This window comes from Misgurnus anguillicaudatus, chromosome 18 (assembly GCF_027580225.2).
Source record: "Misgurnus anguillicaudatus chromosome 18, ASM2758022v2, whole genome shotgun sequence".
Lineage (NCBI taxonomy): Eukaryota > Metazoa > Chordata > Actinopteri > Cypriniformes > Cobitidae > Misgurnus > Misgurnus anguillicaudatus.
The window spans coordinates 13,354,115-13,374,378 of NC_073354.2; the positions used below are offsets into that span (position 1 = coordinate 13,354,115).

The 20,264-nt window shown below is 37.8% G+C and overlaps 1 protein-coding gene across 2 annotated transcripts in view; it reads left to right on the top strand.

Moving 5' to 3' along the window:
- The window catches only part of usp24 (ubiquitin specific peptidase 24), an 80,131-nt gene extending 61,426 nt beyond the window's left edge, over positions 1 to 18,705 (top strand). For both annotated transcript variants that reach the window (XM_073855882.1, XM_073855883.1), the window contains 18 exons: positions 3,126 to 3,250; positions 3,419 to 3,560; positions 3,645 to 3,795; positions 6,930 to 7,025; positions 7,120 to 7,223; positions 7,486 to 7,599; positions 9,525 to 9,732; positions 12,605 to 12,694; positions 12,784 to 12,886; positions 13,102 to 13,223; positions 13,294 to 13,407; positions 13,496 to 13,561; positions 13,644 to 13,710; positions 13,801 to 13,879; positions 14,281 to 14,356; positions 15,830 to 15,914; positions 16,013 to 16,125; positions 16,271 to 18,705. In XM_073855882.1, the coding sequence (XP_073711983.1) occupies positions 3,126 to 3,250; positions 3,419 to 3,560; positions 3,645 to 3,795; positions 6,930 to 7,025; positions 7,120 to 7,223; positions 7,486 to 7,599; positions 9,525 to 9,732; positions 12,605 to 12,694; positions 12,784 to 12,886; positions 13,102 to 13,223; positions 13,294 to 13,407; positions 13,496 to 13,561; positions 13,644 to 13,710; positions 13,801 to 13,879; positions 14,281 to 14,356; positions 15,830 to 15,914; positions 16,013 to 16,125; positions 16,271 to 16,333 (1,918 nt within the window). In that variant the 3' untranslated portion in view covers positions 16,334 to 18,705. The remainder of the gene's footprint in view (positions 1 to 3,125; positions 3,251 to 3,418; positions 3,561 to 3,644; positions 3,796 to 6,929; positions 7,026 to 7,119; positions 7,224 to 7,485; positions 7,600 to 9,524; positions 9,733 to 12,604; positions 12,695 to 12,783; positions 12,887 to 13,101; positions 13,224 to 13,293; positions 13,408 to 13,495; positions 13,562 to 13,643; positions 13,711 to 13,800; positions 13,880 to 14,280; positions 14,357 to 15,829; positions 15,915 to 16,012; positions 16,126 to 16,270) is intronic.
- The last annotated feature ends 1,559 nt before the right edge of the window (positions 18,706 to 20,264 follow it).

Here is a 20,264-nt window from a genome sequence, read left to right on the forward strand (position 1 = left end):
CAGCTTACATTGATGACACAAGCAAAGATTAGGAGAAACGTGCAAAAGATCAAAGATGGCTATGTATGCAGCTCACTAATCTCAAAATGAGTGTATAATAAGTATATCATCATGTTGCTTGCTCTGCAGTTACACATAGAGCAGTAATATTATTTTTATACAGAGATGGTACATAGCCAATTCAATTCTGTGAGTTAAACAATCCAAAATAAATCAAAACAGAAAATTTTTAGTGGCAAAAATGTAGGCTTATAGTTCATAAATGTATTCAGGAATTGAATTTGTTAGTTCAAGGTTTTAGTAGAAAAAGTTTAAGAGAAGGTTAAGATAAGAGTTACCTTCTGTTATAAAATAATGTAAAAAATAACTTTGCCGTAGTATTTTATTTATTATTTTTTCATTTTATATATATTTTATCTGTTATATTTTAATGAAGTGTTTAAAAAAGTGTAAACAAATTGTAAAAAAAAGTTTAAAGTAATAAACAACCTGCAGTTTAATGTTTGCATTTCTCCCTTACTGTACCGAAAATGAACCGAACCGTGGCTCCAAAACCGGGGTTCGCACCGAACCGTGATTTTTGCGTACCGTTACACCCCTAGTTGCTAGGGCGTTGCTATGTTTTTCTCCTTTGCAGGGGTTTTGGCAAGTTGCTAGGGTGTTGCTTTCCTTTGCAGGGGTTTTGGGTAGCTGCTAGGGTGTTGCTATGTTTTATCCTTTGCAGAGGTTTCGGCTAGTTGCTAAGGCGTTGCTATGTTTTTATTCTTTGCAGGGGTTTTGGCTAGTTGCTAAGGCGTTGCTATATTTTATCCTTTGCAGGCGTTTTGGCTAGTTGCTAAGGCGTTGCTATGTTTTATCCTTTGCAGGGGTTTTGGCTAATTGCTAAGGCGTTGCTATGTTTTTATCTTTTGCAGGGGTTTCGGCTAGTTGCTAAGGCATTGCTATGTTTTTATTCTTTGCAGGGGTTTTGGCTAGTTGCTAAGGCGTTGCTATATTTTATCCTTTGCAGGGGTTTTGGCTAGTTGCTAAGGCGTTGCTATGCTATGTTTTTATCTTTTGCAGGGGTTTCGGCTAGTTGCTAAGGCGTTGCTATGTTTTTATTCTTTGCAGGGGTTTTGGCAAGTTGCTAGGGTGTTGCTTTCCTTTGCAGGGGTTTTGGGTAGCTGCTAGGGTGTTGCTATGTTTTATCCTTTGCAGAGGTTTTGGCTAGTTGCTAAGGCGTTGCTATGTTTTTATCTTTTGCAGGGGTTTCGGCTAGTTGCTAAGGCGTTGCTATGTTTTTATTCTTTGCAGGGGTTTTGGCTAGTTGCTAAGGCGTTGCTATATTTTTATCTTTTGCAGGGGTTTCAGCTAGTTGCTAAGGCGTTGCTATGTTCTTATCCTTTGCAGGGGTTTCGGCTAGTTGCTAAGGCGTTGCTATGTTTTTATTCTTAGCAGCTGGTACTTTTGGTAGTCTGTACAGTGTTGCTATGTTTTTATCCTTTGCAGGGGTTTTGGCTAGTTGCTAAGGCGTTGCTATGTTTTTATCTTTTGCAGGGGTTTCGGCTAGTTGCTAAGGCGTTGCTATGTTTTTATTCTTTGCAGGGGTTTCGGCTAGTTGCTAAGGCGTTGCTATATTTTATCCTTTGCAGGGGTTTTGGCTAGTTGCTAAGGCGTTGCTATGTTTTATCCTTTGCAGGGGTTTTGGCTAGTTGCTAAGGCGTTGCTATGTTTTTATCTTTTGCAGGGGTTTCGGCTAGTTGCTAAGGCATTGCTATGTTTTTATTCTTTGCAGGGGTTTTGGCTAGTTGCTAAGGCGTTGCTATATTTTATCCTTTGCAGGGGTTTTGGCTAGTTGCTAAGGCGTTGCTATGTTTTTATCTTTTGCAGGGGTTTCGGCTAGTTGCTAAGGCGTTGCTATGTTTTTATTCTTTGCAGGGGTTTTGGCAAGTTGCTAGGGTGTTGCTTTCCTTTGCAGGGGTTTTGGGTAGCTGCTAGGGTGTTGCTATGTTTTATCCTTTGCAGAGGTTTTGGCTAGTTGCTAAGGCGTTGCTATGTTTTTATCTTTTGCAGGGGTTTCGGCTAGTTGCTAAGGTGTTGCTGTGTTTTTATTCTTTGCAGGGGTTTTGGCTAGTTGCTAAGGCGTTGCTATATTTTTATCTTTTGCAGGGGTTTCAGCTAGTTGCTAAGGCGTTGCTATGTTCTTATCCTTTGCAGGGGTTTCGGCTAGTTGCTAAGGCGTTGCTATGTTTTTATTCTTAGCAGCTGGTACTTTTGGTAGTCTGTACAGTGTTGCTATGTTTTTATCCTTTGCAGGGGTTTTGGCTAGTTGCTAAGGCGTTGCTATGTTTGTATCTTTTGCAGGGGTTTCGGCTAGTTGCTAAGGCGTTGCTATGTTTTTATTCTTTGCAGGGGTTTCGGCTAGTTGCTAAGGCGTTGCTATATTTTATCCTTTGCAGGGGTTTTGGCTAGTTGCTAAGGCGTTGCTATGTTTTTATCTTTTGCAGGGGTTTTGGCTAGTTGCTAAGGCGTTGCTATGTTTTTATACTTTGCAGGGGTTTTGGCTAGTTGCTAGGGTGTTGCTATGTTTTTATTCTTAGCTGGTTATTTTGGTAGTCTGTACAGTGTTGCTATGTATTTGCTGAGGTCTTCTGAGAGTTTTTTTTATAATATGATGATGTTCTTGTCCATACTACAATCAGGAAGACTTGTGTTTTTAGTTTAACACTTAGGGTTAGTGATTTTAACCATTTAGCAAGTGCAACTAATTTTGCCATAAATTATAACGTTGTATAAGTCATGTACATCTAACATCCCAGGTGGCTTGTGTTTAAAGAATTTAGTCATAGAGTTCTACACAGTCTATTTCTATAATATAGAGTCTATTTACAGAACATAGACTTTATTATTTAAAACATGGGCTTCATGTTAGTTGTGTGTGAATACATGTGTATTTATGGTTCTCTGGGGGGCTTTTGCTTCTGTTTTTGGCCAAAGTGTTTTATAAGAACTTTAAACTTTCCCAGATGCTTGGCAGCACGATGCCTCTTTAAACTCAAGAGGATTCTTTCAAAGAATGCAGGAATGTCGGATCGACCACTGTTAGCCGTGCAATGTCCATCTATAATCTTCCTCTCGTCTTTTAGGGGTAGCGCACGAGGACGGTGGTACAAGTTTAATGACAACGTGGTTGAGGAGTTCGACATGAACGACGAGACTCTGGAGTATGAATGTTTCGGAGGAGAGTACAGGCCGAAAGTGTATGACCAATGTGAGTCGATCCCTCTATATACCCCTTACATTAACACTGGTTTACATCTATATAAACAAAAACATGTTCACCCCACATATTCCACATGAACTTGAGTTTAACTTGAGGTGGACCTCATCTTCCATAAGGATTAATATTTTGACGCTCCAATGTGTTTGCATGCTACAGCTAACCCCTACCCAGACGTGCGGCGACGCTATTGGAACGCATACATGCTGTTCTACCAGCGGATCAGTGACCAGAACTCCCCGGTGTTGCCCAAAAAGAGCCGAGTCAGCATCATGAGACAGGAAGCAGAAGATCTCTCGCTGTGAGTTACTCACCTTGTGCTGCATAGGCAATTCAGTCACACAGTACCCACAGGCTTGTAAAGGTCCTGAATGTTTCGCCTCAGGTCAGCACCTTCCTCTCCAGAGATCTCACCCCAGTCTTCCCCACGGCCACCCAGAGCCAACAACGACCGTCTCACCCTGCTCACACGCTTGGTCAAGAAAGGAGAAAAGAAAGGGCTGTTTGTGGAGAAGATGCCGGCCAGGATCTATCAGGTAGAGTTTTATAGTGCTTTCGGTAACCTGGGCCAGTGCTCCAGAGGGTTTAAAAGCTTTGAATTGATAATAAAGCACTCGCATGAATATTCAGTAACCCTGTTAATAATTAATATACATTTCCTATTTCTTTAGTTAGAAAAATGTCCTACCTTACGTTACCTGTGTGATTGCAGTGTTTTGACGTTGCTCCATTTAAACGGTTACAGTCATTTCCCTTTCTCGTATCCTTCTTCAACTTTGTCGTCATGACTGGATGAAATCCCACTATTCGCATGTCAACGCATGAAATGGTTGATGCTTTTAAAACAGCAACTGTGTTTTTTGTTAAAGACACACAATTTTGTCTTTACCTGACAGAGATGTTGAAATAATTTTTTGTGGTAAATTAAATTGCCACAAATGCACTCCAAAGGACTTAAATAATTAGTTCACCCCACACGATTTGTTTTCGCCATGTTGGGTCAGAAGTCTTATAAAGTTTGAAATAATGTGTTTCCTGACAAAAACCCATCATTTCACCTCAGAAGACATTAACCATACAGATTTAGTTTTTAATGGATGCTAAGAGTTTCAAAAATGGCAATATCCAATGCTAATATAAGTTGAAAAGGGCCAGGATATTATTTAATTTAACTGAGAAATCATGTAGACCTAGAATGACTTGATGGTAAGTAAAATATGTGACCCTGGACCACAAAACCTTAAGTCTTAAGTAGTATATATGAAGAGTTTGGTTCCAAAACGCGATAAACGCCATTTTTGAAAAAAATGAGTTACTGCCAAAATCAGTATTATATCAGGTCAGTAGTTAAAAGTAAATTCTTAATTTTACGCAAAATCCAATACCCGTCGTGATATTCTGTCATCTTTTCTCCCTTTTTTCCCAAAATGCGACAAACGCCACTCCTCCTTTTTTGCAGAACACAATAAATCCATTCCTGATATTACAGCCCACCAGTCACGCAATGTAAACACACAATGGCGGCGCGCTGAGTACACGGAGTCCTAGTTTTCCTCATCAACTTTGTACTTCGTGATCAACAAACAAAACAAAATAATAATTTAATTGCATCGCTAAACCTGTGATGGTTTTCTGTGACGGGAAAGAAACGTAAGCCATCAACATCTAATAATTTACGCGAGAGGCACTCGGTTGCTTGTTCTCCCGACAACATCAAGCTTCTCATGCTAACACATTGACCCCAGAGGATCTTATGAAAACTTTACATTATTGTACTCAAAGTCAACAAAAATTGAGCAGGACCAAAACAGTTTACAGCTGATCGTTGACTGTGAAAATGTTAAGCGACGACGTCAAGTATAACCGCAGCAATGTGTTCTTAATATAACAAAGTAAGTGTTTTGGTTAATGCCATTAATGTTTATTTTTAATCAGTGTATACCACTAGTCAACTAAATAAATATAAAATGGTAAATGCACATTTATACATTTATTTAATAGATTTATAGCATTTTGAAATAAAAAACTGTCATGGATTTATTGCATTTTGTGGAAAAAATAATTTGTTTTTATAATAAATCTTTGAAAATAAAGTTATGGATTTGAATTTTTTATGTTTTTATAACCTAAAGATGCTATGTGAAAGTTTGTAACAGAAAATAGTGGTTTTCATCTTGTCACTTTCTTGGTATAGAAAACACGTTTTTACCGAAATTTGTCAAAATGGATTTATTGCGTTTTGGAACCAAACTCTTCATATATTTGTAGCAGTAGCCAAAAATACATTGAAATGGTTAAAATTATAGCTTTTTCTTTTATGCCAAAAAATTATAAGGATATTATGAAAGATTATGTTCTATGAGGATATTAAGTATATGTCTTGCCGTAAAAATATCAAAACTTTTATTTTTCTGAGTGGATGCAGATTTCATTTGGACAATTTCAAGCCAATTTTCTCAATTTTATTTTTTGCACCCTCTGGTTCCAGATTTTCAAATAGCTGTATCTCGGCCAAATATTGCCCTATTCTAATAAACCATACATCAATTAAAAGCTTTTTAATTCACTTATTTATTAAAAACGATAATTTTGATTTGGTTTGTGGTCCAGGGTCACATTTGGGCTAATTTTAGCTTTTGAGTGAACTATTCCTATAATTTGTATTTAATTGGAAACATTCCTAAACAACTTAAAGGTGCAGTGTGTAAATTTTAGCTGCATCTAGTGGTGAAGTGCTGGTGAATTGCAACCAATGGCTCAGTCCACTGCTTACCCCTCGTTTTTTAATTGCATAGAGAAGCTACGGTTGCTGCCACCGAACAATCATGTCATCGGAGACAACTTAGTAAAAAAAGTTTGTCCATTAAGGGCTTCTATAGAAACATGGCGGCATAAAATGGAGACTTCCATGTAAGGGGACCCTCTGTATATGTAGATAAAAATGTCTCATTCTAAGATAATAAACACATAATGGTTCATTATAAAAGGTCTTTATACACCACTGATAATATAGTTTTGTATATCATTTAGCATTTCTGTCAAGTGATCCTTCTAAAAATTACACACTGCTCCTTTAAAATTGACTCGTTGTAATTGTGAGCAAAAATGTGCCATTTTGGGTTTGTCCTTTTAAATGCAAATGAGAGCTGATCTCTGCACTAAATGGCAGTGCCGTGGTTGGATCGTGCAGATTATGGGGCGGTATTATGATAAGATGATCCCCTTCTGACATCACAAGGGGAGCCAAATTTTAATGACCTATTTTTTCACATGCTTGCAAAGAATAACCAAAACTAAGTTGCTGGTTAGTTCTTTTTCACATTTTCTCGGTTGATAGAAGCACTGATGACCCAGTTACATCACTTACAGTAAACAGGGAGAAAGTCAGATTTTCATCATATGTCCCCTTTAAGGCTGACTTTGTATCATTCTCTGATAAAAAAACATTCAGACAACTAAAAAAGACCTAATTGGGCGTAATTAATAACAAATAAAGCTTTTTAAAATGAAAGCCATTTATATGTTTCCACTAAAACATCAACAACTTAACTGAATACTGTTAGAAATAGAGATTTATCCTCTGTGTTGTGTAATATCTTTTACGGTTGTGAAGTGTTTCAGAAATATTTAGACATGTTTGACAGACAACTTGATTTTTTTTTATCTTCAGATGGTGAGAGATGAAAATCTAAAGTTCATGAAGAACAGAGATGTGTACAACAGCGATTACTTCAGTTTCACGCTGTCTCTGGCCTCTGTCAATGCTGTAAGTTCTGTTTAATTCATTCATTCAATCACTTTTTGATAAGCACATGTCCTTGTATACATTTAGTGCTTTAATGTTTTTTCCTTCGTCACAGACCAAGTTAAAGCATCCATCATATCAGGCCATGGCGAGAACCAGCCTGCAGCTGGCCGTCCAGTTTCTCTTCCACACGTATCTGCGCACCAAAAAGAAACTCAGGTGAGACGAGATCTTTTTTCATACATTCATTTATTTATAAGCTAGGTTAGTTACTTAACCTATGAAATTGTCTTCAAAGTGAAAATGTTGCATTGTAATGGTTTTTATATGATACCTTTGCCAGTTTTTTTTTTTTTTAAATAACAACATCAGTATTGTTCAGTATCAATCAGCAGATGACATTACAGTAATACTTAAATGATACATACCAGAATTTCTGTGCAAATGAGACAAAAAGTGTGACATCTCGCATCTGTTTTAGGGTGGACACGGAGGAGTGGATCGCTACTGTGGAGGTCATGTTGTCCAAGAGCAGTGAAGCGTGCCAGTGGATGGTGCAGTACCTGGTGTCACCTGAAGGACGTGAGATCATCAAGTGAGTGAGAAAGATATCAAGATTAACTTGACTCATTTGGTTACTGGTTATGGACAATTGTGCAGTGCATGGATTTTTCATTGCACAAACAAACAATCCAATCCAGTTCCTACCAAACACACCAAGCCCTAAAGAGTAAGTGTATGAAAAGCTGTAAAGAAGACCATGAGCTGTTTAGGATGTTACCTCACTTTTGTTCTTGGGTGATTCTCACGAAACCATTGAAACGCAACGGCACTAATGATTTTAGCTTTAAAATGTGTAATATAGTAACATTAAAAAGCATCAGAATTAACACAATACTGTGTTCTACCTTGCACAATGTGTTATTTCAACATAAGAATTTATAATTGGAAATTTTATCAAATTTTCTACTGAAATTCTCATTACCGCATTGTGTCCAGCTGTGTTGTAACATGCGTTATGTTGTAATTTAATCAAATTAACACAAAAATATTAAGAAAAAAAATAAATGGATGTTTTGCTAGACTACTTTAGATGACAGAAAAAATATTTACTGAATATTCATGTATAATAATAATGAAGAAAAATGAGGAAAATGATGTGTCCATGCCTGATGTTCTCATCCTCCGCAACACTTTTTGAGAACAGTTTAAGCACACATACAGAATTTTAATAAAGTTTGATTTTGAGTGACCAAGCACATGGACCAGTTACTTCAAGATGGCTACCAGGTAAGATCATTTTTTTACAGTTAATTTGAAATATTGTCTTGTCAGAATGCTTACACGACATTTTGATTATCATTACCGCAACAGATGCTTATTAAATGTTAATTTAATTAATAGAAGCATAATACTTTGATTTTAAATGCATGTGCAGAATCTCCAAATTATGTTCTTTCAGGTTTGTCATGTCATTTTGAAAATATGTCAGTGTTGATGTTTTCTGACTGTTGCGGTAATGAGATTTTTTAGGACAAATTTTTTAAATTATGTTACAAAAAGTGTTAAATGATGAGTAAAAGTTTTTAAATGAATATTCCCATTTACTCCAGACTTTGTTTTTCAATGTCTGGTGTGAAAAAAAGTAAATTTAAGCAATTTTTACATTTTCATGCTTGACATTTTTAAAACCAAGTTTTCGTGAGAATCACCCTCTTGCTAGTGCCCAGTCATCCAAAGCCACCAGTGCGTGTGGTTGCATGGGGTGTGTTTGGTCACAACAATCATATTTAACAGTAACACTTTGCTGAAAATGTGTAAGAAATGGGCACAGCCGCTTTCTGTCAACATGAAAGATGAGCCGGTGGGAATGATGTGTGGAGCCTGATCTATGTGGAAGACATGTTTATCTCCCCAAAAACTAACAATGGTTTTACTACAGTAACCATAGTTACAAGTCTTCATAGTCGAGTTGCCCTTTAAAGTTGTTTCAGTTTGTGATTGAGGGAACGGTGAGTAGGAGGTCTGCTGCCCTGCTTCAGGATTGGTCGGTTCATATCGGATGTTAGGGCTGCCCTGATTATCACGCCACTCCTCGACCAAAGCCAGGGAATGTTCCCATGTTTTATGATCGAGCCCTGACAAACCTCCAATAAAACTAGCAGTTGTTTCACTTATCAATGGAGTCCTGGAATCATAACGCTTTTCCACTGTTGGAAATAATATACTGTATTTAAGTTTGCAGAAAGTGTTTTCACAGACCTCCCAAATAGCTCAGGTATTCCAGTATTCAACAACTGCTGCTACAATGCATACCACACATTTATACAGTGTACAAAAATAAGAATTTCAAACCAAAATCGATTGGCATGGCAAATATTTTTATAATTTAAAGGAAGAATGCATGCTTTTATAAAGATGGCATTAGGCTGGAGTTGGTAAAAATCATATTGAGTTTGTTTTCGAGGGGTTGCAGAAACACATTCATGAATGTCTCTCTCTTTCTCTCTCTCTATGTAGGATCTGTCTATTGGAGTGCAGTGTGCGGGAGGTTCGTGTTGTTGTAGCCACCGTCCTAGAGAAGACGCTTGAGAGCGCTCTGTACTTCCAGGATGCAGGACTGGACAGTCTGTTAGACATGCTGCTCTCACTTTTGGATAAAGATGTACCAGACAACTGCAAGAACTGCTCCCAGTATTTCAGCCTCTTCAGTAATTTTGCACAGAGGGTGAGAAGATTATTCACTTATTGTCAGAATGTATACTGAAATATATATAAAATCTATTATATATATTTTTTTCTTAAACCTCACCCTGAATACTGCGCAAAGAGACAAAATATTGAGAAAATCTGCTTTAGTTGTCCAAATGTGAGTCATTAGCACTTGCATCCACTCACAAAAATAAGTTTTGATACATTTACATAAGGAAATTTTGGCGATTGGTACTTAAGTCTGGTTTTGTGGCCCAGGGTCACAATTATTTATATTTAGATGCTGATAACTGATATAATGGTTGATAAATCCAACAACACAAAGCATTATAAATTAGGGGTGTCACGGTAGCATACCATATGTGATGCATTGGCCTTATTTAAGCAATATCGCTTGAGTAGGAGTGTGATATAGCTTTATATCATCACGGCTGTGATTAGGCCAGAGGCAATCACAGCCGTGATGATATAAAGCTATATCACACGACTCCGAGAGCGATATTGCTTTTATACAACAGTTGGACGGCACACGTTTGAAAAACGAAAACTAGAAAACAACAACGTTATTTTAAAAGGCTCTTTGTTTGAGAACTACTTCTTCCGCCATGGATTTGAGGGCAGCCAGAATGACAGGTAACACTTTCGGTTGCTTTGAATCTCATAACAACTCAATGGACGGAAAAGCCGTTTCTTTATATTACCGTTTCTTGGTCACAAAGTGTAGTTTTAAGATTAGTTCAGTCGAGAATGTATCTGTATTATATTTAAATCTGCAGTCGATTAGTAAAGATAGCGCCTGTTTGAACGCTTGCTTAGTGAGATTCGGTACGAATGAGAACCAAAGCATGAGCGGACGTCAGTGTTCACTCGCCCCGCTGACCACCGCCCTCTCTGGGCTACATCTCTGACAGCGATTCCCTGGCTCTCATGTTGGCCTTGTTTGTTTTTGATTGTCAAAATGAGATCAAATCAGCAGTATTTGGTGTCATGATCAAACTATTACTTGTTTTTTTATTCATATTTAGTGTCTTTTGTGTTGTTATTGTTTTGGCGCGAGGTAAAAGTTAATAAAACTATACTTGTATAACGTTACTATTGCTTTCCCATTTACTCTTAACGCGATACGAGCACTCGATTATTATTAAACTTTGTTCTTGTCAGTACTATATAAAACGGTTTTTTATAAGTGTCAGAGAGATGTTTTTGCATGCTGCTTATAAATATACCAGTGGCGATATCTCATAACATGTTTTAATAGTCACGTCACGATAAAGTAAATGATCAATGTCCACATTTAAAAGCTGCGGTGCTTACCTGCAGTTCCACGGTGTTTTCGCGTTCTGTGAAGAGATATAGCTCCAGAAAAAAATAGTTTACATTCCTCTTTCCAAGTGTTAATCGTCCACACGATGTGACAAGACATAACTTCCATTAAGTTTAACATAACATTCATAGCGCTGATCTTTGACAGAATAATAACTTCCGATTGGGATTCACACACTGATTCACGAGCTAGTGAACTAATGAGACACACGGAGAGTGATTCAAAACAGCGTGTTTGTGTGTGTCCGTGTGTGTGTGCAGTTTTTCCATTCAGAGATGAGCCTGTTGAGAGGACCTCCATTCACTAGGTGGGGGAATAATACGAAAGGTGAAGCGGTTACTGTGCCGTTATCAGTAGAATATTGCACGCCTCTTAGCCAATCAGATTCGAGAACCAGAAAGAACTGTTGTATAATAATGTATATCAACCTAATTTCCTTATCAGAATGATAACATACAAAATTAGAGGTGCACCAATATATCGCCCAATAATCGGTATGGGACGGTTAAAACTATTTTCCACACTAGCGGTTATTGGCCAATAGTTCAAAAACAGGCAATAGTCATGGCCGATATTTCCTGTTAATCAAAAGAGAACATGAAAATCCAATAAAGAAATAATATAAAGAAACATCACAAGTTTAATGTTCAATATATAAATAAATAACATTCAGAAAATTGTATTCCTCAGAATTTAGTTAATGCAAGTTAATATAACCACCAAATCATCAGTATCGGCAGATATCTACCTGAATAACCAGCAATCGGTATCGGTGGAAAATGTTTATATCTGTGCATCTATTTTAAAAATTAAAAATTTTCGGCCAATACAGCCACTATATGTGCTGCATACCTGTTTAAAATGCTTCTATATGGAGCATGTGCACAGTGTTATTGCATTACTTTAGAGCAGGGGTGGCCAATCCTGCTCCTGAAGGGCCGGTGTCTGCAGACTTAAAGGTGGAGTGTGTAATTTTTAGAAGGATCTTTTGACAGAAATGCAAAATAATATACATACATTTTAATAAGGGGTGTATAAAGACCTTTCATAATGAACTGTTATGTGTTTATTACTTTAGAATGAGACGTTTTTATCTACATACACTGAGGGTCCCCTTACATGGAAGCCGCCATTTTGTGCCAACATGTTTCTACAGAAGCCCTTAACAGACAAACTTTTTTTTTTTCAGACTAAGTTGTCTCCAACGATGACATGTTTGTCCGGTGGCGGCTACCGTAGCTTTCTATGCGTTTCAAAAGCGATAGGTGAGCAGTGGACTTAGCCGTTGGTTGCAGTTCGCAACCTCACCATTAGATGCCACTTTAATGTACACACTGCGCCTTTAACTTTAAAGCAGGTGTGTTGGGGGAAGTGTCAGCTAAACTCTGCAGAACACCGGCCTTCCAGGACCCTTGCTTTAGAGTATTTTAATAAATTGCCCCAGATACTGAGGTTTAAGTTGTACAATTTGCACAACTTCTGTTATACAAATTAAGCATTTTTGGGTGAAATGTTTTATTAAGCAAAAATAAACGTGCATTTATAGGATTTTTTTCCATTTCAGGGCTTTGGGCCATGTCAGCTGCTGCTGAAACATTCAGCCTATCGCAGGATGCTTGTATTCCTGCTCGGACCCAACCGGCAAATCAACCAGGTACACCTGCTCTTACAGTATTCTGTACCTTCGGTGTATTTCTGGTTCTCTGCTTTATAAATGACGGTCCAACACCCTCCGTGTTTTAGCATCGGCGCTGGAGTTCGGCACAGGCTCGGGAGTTCCTGCATCTTCACAACACACTGGCCCTGATAGTGCTTCACACAGACCTCACATCTCTGAGGACAGAGGGTAAGTCTGCGATTTGTGTTTAGATGCTAAAATTTGTTTCTGAGAGTTTTGAAGTAATGGTGATGTGAAAATGCCGATGATACCATGTATTGCATATTATTTCATTATTTCGTTTTTCTTCCTCTTTACTGTCTTTACTCATATATGCAATGCAAAATTGTGCTATAGCACTATAAACTTTGAAAATTGAATAGTGCTTTTAATTGTGTGTTCAGCTGAAGGAGCGTTTAAGCAAAGCACTTCAGGACTGGTGGCTCCATCTTCTCCTCTTCTGCCTTTACATGGAGAAATCAACACACTGCTCTTCAAATCTGAGGATCAATCATATCTCATGGAGGTAAATATATCTCTCTCTTTCTCTTTAAATTTAGTTTTTTTTCCTCTCTTACACTGCTGAAATGTTTCAGGTGATGTTTGCCATGCGCGAGTTGTCTGGCCCACTGTCATTCCTCATAGAGATGATAACATATTGCTCCTTCTGTAATGAGCCTTTCTCACTGGGAGTTCTGCAGTTACTCAAGGTTGGTTAAAACTACAATTACCCTTTTGAATGTGTACTGCCAGAAAACTATAAACATGCAACAATGTCTTGTTTTCGTGTAAACGTAGAACCATCTGGAGACGGCTCCACCTCACGAACTGAAGAACGTCTTTCAGCTGCTTCTAGAGATCCTGGTTAGTGTCATTTCCACCGTGTGCCCCTTTAAATACTGTTTGTGTTTCATGATGTAACCTTGCTCTTCCGCTCACCTTTCAGATGCTTGAGGACCCACTGCAATCCCAGAGACTCAAACATGCATTTGAATCTGAAAAAGGGCTTCTATGTAAGAAATACACCACTTGTTTCCATCAGTGTTAATCTTAAAATCAAAGCTAGTGATGTAAAAAATAAATAACTTTTTTCTCTTATACAGCTTTGATGCATCAGAGCAACAATGTGGACAGCAGCCGTTGTTACCAGTGTGTGAAGTTCCTGGTCACGCTGGCTCAGAAGTGAGTTGGCATTAGTGTGATGAAATAATAATGGATAATATATTTAGTTAATATTTTAGCATCCTATTTTCTGGCAGCCAATAAATGAAACATTATTGAAAACGTTAAAGTACAGTAAAATGCTTGTTGGTTGTCAAATTTATGTTATACTTACTTAAAGCCAAAATATTTTTTCTCAACAAATAAATGTTGCATAACATAAAATGAAATGTATTCGTTTGATATTGCATACAGAAATTTGGCTGTGCACAAATCAAATGAGACAACAATCAAATGCAATAGAAACTAATATTATATGTTTTGAGTTTCGGTCTAAGCACTTAGTATGGTTCATTGTAAAATGTCAGTGATATTTCTGAGATTGTGTGGTGTGTTAAGTGTTGATTTTGTGTTTTTGTTAGATGTTCACCAGCTAAAGATTATTTTAAAGAGCTCTCAGGACATTGGAGCTGGGCAGTGCAGTGGCTACAGAAGAAGGTACCTGAATGTTTTAATCTCATCAAATAAACACAAAACCGTATCCCCATCTCGAAAACATGGAGAAATTACAACACAATAACATGTTTTTGATAATTTAAATATATTTAAGGGATTGTTTAACCGTCTTCTCTTCTTAAATTGTGTCAATATGGCAAAGATCCAAAAAGCACATACATTCATCATTTAAGTATTCCAGATGCCTTGAATGGGTTAATATGTGATTTCTGATGTGAAACTTTGTTTGTGAGAGAAAACTTGATTATTTGGCAATCAGTGGCTGTTTGCATGCACAAAATTGTGTCAATCTGACTGAATTTAATCCAATTGCAGGTTACGACAATCTAAATATTGCAATCTTAAAGGATTAGTCCATTTTCTTAAAAAAATCCAGATAATTTACTTACCACCATGTCATCCAAAATGTTGATGTCTTTCTTTGTTCAGTCAAGAAGAAATTATGTTTTCTGAGGAAAACATTCCAGGATTTTTCTTATTTTAATGGACTTTAATAGACCCCAACACCTAACAGTTTTAATGCAGTTTAAAATTGCAGTTTCAAAGGACTCTAAACGATCCCAAACGAGGCATAAGGGTCTTATCTACCGAAACGTTGTCATTTTTGACAATAAAAATATGCACTTTTAAACCACATCTTCTCGTCTTCCTCCGGTCATGTGACGCGCCAGCGCGACCTCACATAATACATCATTATGTCAAGAGGTCACGGATGACGTATGCGAAACTACGTCCCAGTGTTTACAAGTGTGGAGAAAAACAACCATTCCGACATTGTTGTATGGCGAATGATACTAATTAATGTCTTTGTGTCAGTTTATTGTTTAAAATGGTCCGCAAATGTGTGTTTCATATATGTAAAACGTGACATTTCCACGGCATTACGCAATTACGTGAGGTCGCGCTGGTGCATCACAGGACCGGAGATAGACGAGAAGTTGTGGTTTAAAAGTGCATATTTTTAATTTTTCTTGTCAAAAATGACAATCACTTCACTAGATAAGACCCTTGTGCCTCGTTTGGGATCGTTTGGAGTCCTTTGAAACTTCGAAAGTCCGAATACGATTACAAATGGATTATTTGGTTGCATGTAAACGTACCTAGTGTGTATCAGCGCTGTGAGTGCAAATATGGTGGCACGTCACAGAAATTGTTTATATTTTGGTGAACCATTTTTTATATACATAAAAGATTTATTTAATTTTTAAGATATAATGAGGCATTGAATGTTCAGCTGGCAAAAATAGCCCAAAAATTCTCTCTATGCTTTGTGTTATAACATTGCAAATAATTGACTAAGTATAAAGATGTTTTTTTTATCAAATAACACAAAAAACAAACATAGTTAAAATACTGTAAACACAAGTACGAGGCCATGCGTACTACTTATCTGAAAAAACAAGGGGTTGTTTCAGTAATATCCCTCCTTATATTCCTCGTCATTCTGTCTTTCAGATGTCTGAACACTACTGGACGCCCCAGAGTAATGTATCAAATGAGACGTCCACGGCTAAAACCTTCCAGCGTACCATCTCAGCACAGGACACGTACTGCACATACAGTCAAACTTACTGTACAATCACTCCAGTCACTGTATGTGTGAAGTGTAATGAACAATGCTCATGTATGTGTTTGTTTAGGACACGCTGGCTTATGCTACAGCTTTACTCAATGAGAAAGAACAATCTGGCAGTAGTAATGGCTCAGATGGCAGCCCGGCCAATGAGAACTCAGACAGAAGCCTCCGACAGGTAACCCTCTCTCGCTGTCTCTCTTTTCTCATTAAAGACTTTTAGTGTGTGTTAGCTACTACGCTATTATTCAAAAGTTCAATAACAACAGAGTTGTCAATCATACAGGTTTTACTGACTAATGGTTTCTCCCTCTTTCTCTCAGGGATCAGAATCACCAATGATGTTGGGGGATTCTCGGAGTGATTTGGAAGATGTCGACCCCTAACTCTCCCGCTTATTTATATGCAGCAAAACACAGAAGTTTTCCTTGGAACAGAAAGATGTCGAGGCTCTAAAGAGACAATCAGAAACTTGCATTAGATCTGCAAATAAAGCGCCTGCGTTCAGGAGTGTAGGAGGGGCACATCCGAGCTTTCGCCCTTCGGGTCAACTTGCCGAAGTTGCAAACGGACACGAAAATCTAGTTTTTGTTTTCTGGTGGTCATTGGTTAAAGCCCAACCGGATGAAGTTTAAGTTCAGGTCTCAGAAGTTATTTAGATCTGACTCTCTGAGTTCTGGGGCATCAAAACGGAGGGTTATTTTTACACAGAACTGCAAGATACATCGGTGCCAGGAGGGACGTTTTAAAAGAAACCAAGTCAGCGTGTATTTGCCAATGTAATTAAGTAGAAACTATTCATGAGAAAATGTAAAGATGTGTTGCATAAGTGTAATTTCAAATGTAAAATAATATTTTTAAGAATCCTTTACTGATTTTTTGTTCCTTCTGTATCTGTTTGAAAGGTGCCTCAAAATCTATTCATAGAGGAACTTGCCAAGCCTTTGAGAGTCAAATAATCACACTTTTTCCTTTCTTGCTGGTATTTTTTGAATGCACTTTATATTTGAATTCAGTGACAACAGAGACGGTTGGACAGCGATGCCCCTCGCTGGCTGATCTGTTCATCTTTCACCTTGATATTTTCAATCAGGCCCGCGTTCAAGACGACACAATCTGTATACACGAGTGCTAGACAAAGAAATATTACAAACTGTCCTTATTGTGACAGATCAACAAAGATGCATCTTAAATGATATGCAAGCACCATCGCAACAAGCCAACGTGGTAAACGCAAAGGAACACTACTATAGTGTGTAAATGTATGGTGCTGCTGTAAAATGTGCAACAGTTGGCAGTTTATTGCTTGTGTCATTACGGATGTGTCTCTATCTTTCTCTCTCTGTCTCGCTGTTGCGTGTGGATGTCAATCGCTCTGCGCCTCTAGAAAGGTACATGAGCAAGAAACTTGCCATGAAGACATTTTTCATCATGGGTTTATTTTGCCAAATCATTTACTTTTTTTCAACGCTTGCATCTGTGTGCACACAGTGAGGATGGTGCAGAAAAATGACCTTTAGAAACATCTTAAACTAAGCTGATTTGTTATGCTTCGCACATTTTCTAGCTTAATGCTAGTTAACATAACTGAGCACTAACTCCGCCAGGCTGGGAAAATGGCCACTTTGGCTAGGCAAGGAAACCAGCTTAGCCCAATAAACCAGTTTGTGGATTGATGGGGAGATCTCGGAGAGCAGTAAAGTGCCTTTTTCGACTCTTTCCTCACATTCACTCTCACCTCACATCAAACCAACGTACCCGACGTGCATCCCCTGGCATTACTAAAACAACGCACGCACTCGGACATTGCGTCTCGATTGTGTTGATTTTTGCTGCTTTTTTGTGTGTAGATTAGGGTAGGACATGTAGCGATGTTTACAGCGGAGAGACCTCAAGACCACCTCACAAAACTTTGCTGAGAGTGAACCGTCACGCTGCTTTTTACCTCACATTCATCGGCTCGCTTAATCATCATGCTTTTCTGGCTCTGCTGCTTTGCATGTCTGTCTGTAAATGACGTACGAGAGCCCCGAGCTGAGTAAAACCGCTTGAACCAGCCTACGATGGTTTTAGAGATTGAAGACCACCTGAAGATCATGTTGATCAGGATTGGAGACCACCAAACTAGCTGTTTTTCAGGAAGATCATCTTTGAATCCTTTTTACGGCGTCGCCGCTTCAGCGATACACTGCAGTTTTTACTGCCTTCAATTCAGTGGTTCGTTGGTGGTTTGGAAATATCGTTTTGGGTTTTAGGATAAGACGACAGGGTTTAATAAAGATTGAGGGAATATTCATCAGATTAGTGCCTTTTTACAAGGCACCTTTATTTTATTTTACTGTATTTTATTATCCACACGCACACAAATATCACTTATTTCAGCTCAACTGCCTGCATTGGTTTTCGGTCATTTGGAGTTCATTGGGGTCGGGTTACTTAAAGTAAGTACTTACATTTTTGAGCGACAGCCTTTTTGCCGTTTTACCCCATCTATCTTTTTTACCTTTCCTACACCTGCTGTACCAACCACACAGTAGATCTTTGATCAGGCTTGTGTTTTTAAGCTGGGTGTCAGGAATGGGTTAAAGACGCTTGGTAGTTTTTAATAACTGGTGATTCTTTGATTTATGCTGCGAGTGTGTATGATGTGCAAAGAAATCTGTTAATGCATGTTGTAGCCACATTTTAATTTGTACATCAGAGTTTGACAATGAAACCATTTGATATAAAACGGATAAAACTGGAATGCACAACTTTTCACATGCTGTGTGATTTTGTCTGAATCAGTGTTTTTTGAAGCATTACAGAAGTCGTGTTTGTATAAAATGGATAATGTATAAAATATAGATTTACAAAAAAAAATATCCTATTGGTTTACATGGTGCATGCGTTTGGAAATGCTCTTACCAAATAGCTGGTAACTTTGTACTTTTTTGATGAAGTTTTCAATTTTGCAACCCTGTTACTACAATTTGGGACTCAAAGAACAGTTTTCAACCCTGATTTGTCTTATACATTTTTCATAAAAAATCTATAAAATGAAACCCAGATTACACCTGAAATGCACATAAATCAACCTCAGTAAGGGCCAACACACAATTATACTTTAAATGCAATGTGTAAATTACTTTAAATAAAAGCATCTGCCAAATGCGTAAATGTAAGTTTAACTAGCCTACCACTATGGGGCGGTTTCTCGGACAGGGTTTAGATTAATCCAGGAGTCAGGACTAGGCCTCAGTTATATTAGGACATTCAAGTAGTTTTTACAAACATTACAAAAAAACGAATATATTAAAGGAAAATGCCACTTTTGTTCTTACCTCAACTTAGATGAACCAATATATATACCTATCTTTTTGAATGTGCGCCTCGTGAATGTGCTAGCATTTAGCCTAGCCCCATTCATTCCTACGGCTCCAAACAGGGATAAATTTAGAAGCCAACAAACACTTCCATGTTTTCCCTATTTAAAGACTGTTTCTTGAGTAGTTACACAAGTAAATATGGTGGCACAAAATAAAACTTTTGTTTGGAGCCATAGGAATGAATGGGGCCAGAAATGCTAACATATTCACGAAGCGCTGTACAAAGATTAAAAGTGCACACATTGAAAAAAGATCGATATGTTCCAACTCATCTAAGTTGCGGTAAGAACATAGTAAAATATGGAAAAACGGTGATGTTTTCCTTTAAGATATGTCGGTACAAGGTGTTTTTTTAATTAAAGGGGACTTTATGTAAAATAAATCTTTGGTATCCCCAGAGTATGTATTTGAAGTTCTAGCTCAAAATATCAAATAGATAATTCATTATAACGTTAAAATTGCCACTTTGTAGGTGTGAGCAAAAATGTGCTGTTTTGAGTGTGTCCTTTAAAATTCAAATGAGCTGATGAAATGCAAACACTGATGATAATGATGGTTTGTTGAAATTGAAACTCAATTGTGCTGTCAATTATTTTCTTTCTGCACTAAATAGCAGTGCCGTGGTTGAATCGTTGTACAACCCCAAATCAGAAAAAGCTGGGACACTGTAGAAACCGCGAGCAAAAAAGTAATGGAAAAACCCACAAATCTCAAACTTATATTTTATTCACAATAGAATATAGATAAATAAATTTTGAAATGTCATGCCAAACACTGGCCCACCCTGTATCCCACGAGAGCCACACACTCCAAAAAAAGCCGGGACAGGCAGCAACAAGAGGCCAGAAAAGTTAAGTTGGGCATCCAGTATGGTTTTTCGGCCTTGACCCTTACGCACAGAGATTGTTCCAGATTCTCTAAACCTTTGAATGATATTATGCACTGTAGA